General features: G+C 48.4%; 1 protein-coding gene across 1 annotated transcript; it reads left to right on the plus strand.

Annotated features, from left to right (window-relative positions):
- The first annotated feature begins 635 nt into the window (after positions 1-635).
- Positions 636-1,469, plus strand: LOC102520806 (ferritin heavy chain-like). The gene is given in 2 exon segments (XM_032476143.1): positions 636-910; positions 913-1,469. Coding segments are annotated over 2 exon segments (549 nt in total). The 5' UTR covers positions 636-642; the 3' UTR covers positions 1,194-1,469.
- The last annotated feature ends 2,037 nt before the right edge of the window (positions 1,470-3,506 follow it).

A 3,506-nucleotide genomic window follows, 5' to 3' on the forward strand; every position in this document is an offset into this window, starting at 1 on the left:
AATGAATTCCATCTTTACCAAAACACCTTCTCCGAGTCCCCTGCCCTTCACTGATCTTGCTTTCCCCAGGTCTTAAGCAATTGTGGTCAGTGTTATGGTAAACGCTAATTGTAATGCTTGTATAAGTGTGCATTAGTTGTGTCTCCCACCTAGACTGTAAGCTCCTGGAGGACAGGGACCGCCTCTACAAACAATTTAAAAAGTACCTCCCCTGTCTCCCACAGTGTCCCAGTCCTGCTGCCAGGCAGTGGAGATGCACCCAAAATAACAACAATGAAAATAATAAAATGAAAATAATAATAAAATAAAATGTAATAGATGACAGCTGCTCAGCTCACAGTCTCCGCGACTCACCCAGACGCTGATGGAACCAGGGACACAGTGCTCTGTGCTCCGCCCTCCTTTCCCCATTACCGCCCCAACCCCAGCCAGTGTAACTGAACTGGAACCTGCCCTCCTCCTCCCACTCCCAAACCCAGGTAAGGGAACCATAATCCGGTCCATCCCAGAACTTCTGCCCTGACCGGAGTCACCTGCCTCAGGCCACCCTCATCGCCCACCCTGAGGACACTCTCTGAGTCCCCGGTTTCGGCACCGCCTCGACCTTGGCCTTCAGGCCCGCCGCGCCCCCTGCCGCCAGCCATGACGCCCGCGGGGCCCTCGCAGGGGCGCCAGAACTACCACCCCGACTGCCAGGCCGCCACCAACAGCCCCGTCACCCTGGAGCTCCACGCCTCCTACGTGTGCCTGGCCATGGCCTTCTACCTCGACCGCGACGACGTGGCCTTGAAGCACTTGGCCAGCTTCCTCCTACGGCGCTCGCGGCACCTGGGGGAACGGGCCGAGAGCCTGATGCGCCTGCAGAACCAGCGCGGGGGCCGCCTCTGCTTCCACGACATCAGGGAGCCAGACGCGATGCCTGGGAGAGCGGCCTCCGGTCCATGCAGTGCACCTTGCGCCTAGAGAAGCGCGTCAACCAGAGCCTGCTCCACCTGCACCAGCTGGCCAGCGACAAGAGCGACGCCCACCTGTGCCACTTCCTGCAGAGCCACTGCCTGAACCAGCAGGTCGAGTTCATCAAGGAGCTGGGGGACCACATCACCACCCTGCACAAGATGGGGACCCCGGAAGTCGGCATGGCGGAGTACCTCTTCGACAAGCTCACCCTGGGCGACAGCGACAAGAAGAACTGAGCCTGGACTGCACTTCCCCATGGTCACGGGATGACTTCCCGAGGTCACCCTGCCTGGCATGCATACAGCAATATTGCCCTTGCAAAAAAAAAAAGTTCACTTAAGTTTTTCTTCTTTCATTGTTACCATTTCTTGCAATAAAGTCATTGGTTCTTAAATAGATAAAGGTCTCTGGTTGATTTGCTTGTGCACATCTCTCACTTTGTAAGTTTAAAACAGGTATCCAGGAGTCTCTCCACCCACCCATGACCTGTCCACATGTAGCTCAGGGTCTCCATGGATGGAGGGAGAAGGTACTGCATGGAACCACTGAATACACAAAATCAGTATTCCTCTGATGAACAATGAGTGAGTCGGTGGGGGAGGGGTCATCTGAGGTCCTAGTCTACGTGACACCTGTGTGTGGTAATATTATGTTTAAACATAGTATGGAATGTATAATACCGGTGAACTCTTAAGGAGAAGTGAAGAGTGAGATTGGACAGGGAGCAAAATAAAGGGTGTCTCCAACTTGACCTGAAAACATTTAGCTCATTATGAAATCTTAGCATGTGTTGCTTCTGGACAGCAGCCTGGAGGTCCTAGAAGCAGGTATGCAGAGTCCCTCCTTGACAGTCTCACCCCTGGCAACAGGGATAATGGTAACTGAGCCTTAGCTGACGTTCCCATAGATGCAGGAGTGACTTCCTAGGTCACCCTGCCAGTTATGCATATTGCCCTTACAAAACATCCAAAGATGTGTATTTTTCCTTCCATTGCACCCTTTCTTCCACTAAAGGAACAGAATACCACAAAAACCTCAAATTACCTCATGAGAAGGGCTGAAAAATTAAAGGTCATGGCAAAGGTCAAATTTGTGATATTGAATATAAAGTAGAATAAATCTCCCTGAATGTAAAACCCAGGATTCTCATAGCTTTGAAGAATGTCAGGGGAGAGGGAGACTCGAGGCTGGGAGACAAGTTAGGAGATACTGGAGCAGGTCCGGAGACACAATGGTGGCTTCACCTGTGGTGGCTATAGATGTATGTATGTATATATATATATATATGAAAGATCTGAGACAAACTCAGAGAGAGGAGAGGTCCTCAAAGCAGGCAGAGAATGACATATATTGAACAAACACCAAGTCTGGCAAAGAAGAGTAAAGGGACAATTGAAGTTTCTGGAGACTGAACTCCAAAGGCCATGATTCTCACTTTTAAGAAAATGTTGAAGTGTAGTCTTGGGGAAATATGGAAGGAAATTACTGCTTAGCTAAACTTCTTCGTATTTTACTACATACTTTAAAGCAATCTGGTGGCTAGTGTGTGTGTGTGTGTGTGTGTGTGTGTGTGTGTGTGTGTGTGTGTGTGTGTGTGTGTGTCTACGCATCTCTCTCACAGATACAAGACGCACAGGGCAAGCCTATACTGGTGAGCATTTCAAACAGTCCACTGAATGACGATCCTTCTTCCTTTCCTGCTTTGGAGAACCAGTTTTCTGTTTGAGTCTCTTAACCTCAGTTTGCCTGGGTTCACATAGCAGTCTAGCCACACATCTTGGGTAGACCTGGGTAAGGTATTTAATTTCTCTGTGCCTCAGTTTCCTCACATTTAAAATAAGGATAAAAGTGTCAACTCCACTAGGTTACTTCGACGATTAAAGGAGTTAATGTATGTAAATCTCTAAGGAGCACTTTGTTCACCATGTTTCTGGTTTTCATCACCACCATCAACATCGCCATCTTCATAATCATCCTCCAGTTTCTTCTAAGTTCCTTCTTGTAGTTAATGCTTTGGGGAAAAGACTGCATATCTATCCTTTGCCATTGGACGTCTGTCTTCCATTTTAGCCAACGCAGGCACCTTGCATACTGAGAAGGAAACAAAAAGTCCTCTGTAGCTTCTTTCGTTGTCATGTGCAGCCAGGACTCAGGAAGGAAGATTTCTCTGTTGCCTGGAACTGAGATTTACTGGGACAACTTTCCACCTTGAAATACTTCTCTTTCTTCAGAGATGGACAAAAGCAAGAGGATAAAGGGCTCACTTTGATTCCCACTGTATGTATGGATGTTTGTCCTGAGGAAGTATGGAATGCGGCGAGAAATAAGCAAAAGGGACACCATGATAGAGCTACTGATAATATAAAAATTTAAATGTATAAAATACCATGTGCACTTCAGCACAAAGTTTCTTAGGCTTTTCTGCTGCTAGGGTCACCTCTGGAGCTTTAAAACATCTTGACGTGCAGGCCAAATCCAAACCCAAGTGCATCAGAGTCCCTTGGGGCAGGACCCAGATATTTCAGACCATGAAAGCGAGTGCGAGCTCC

Source organism: Camelus ferus, chromosome X, assembly GCF_009834535.1.
Source record: "Camelus ferus isolate YT-003-E chromosome X, BCGSAC_Cfer_1.0, whole genome shotgun sequence".
NCBI classification, from domain to species: domain Eukaryota; kingdom Metazoa; phylum Chordata; class Mammalia; order Artiodactyla; family Camelidae; genus Camelus; species Camelus ferus.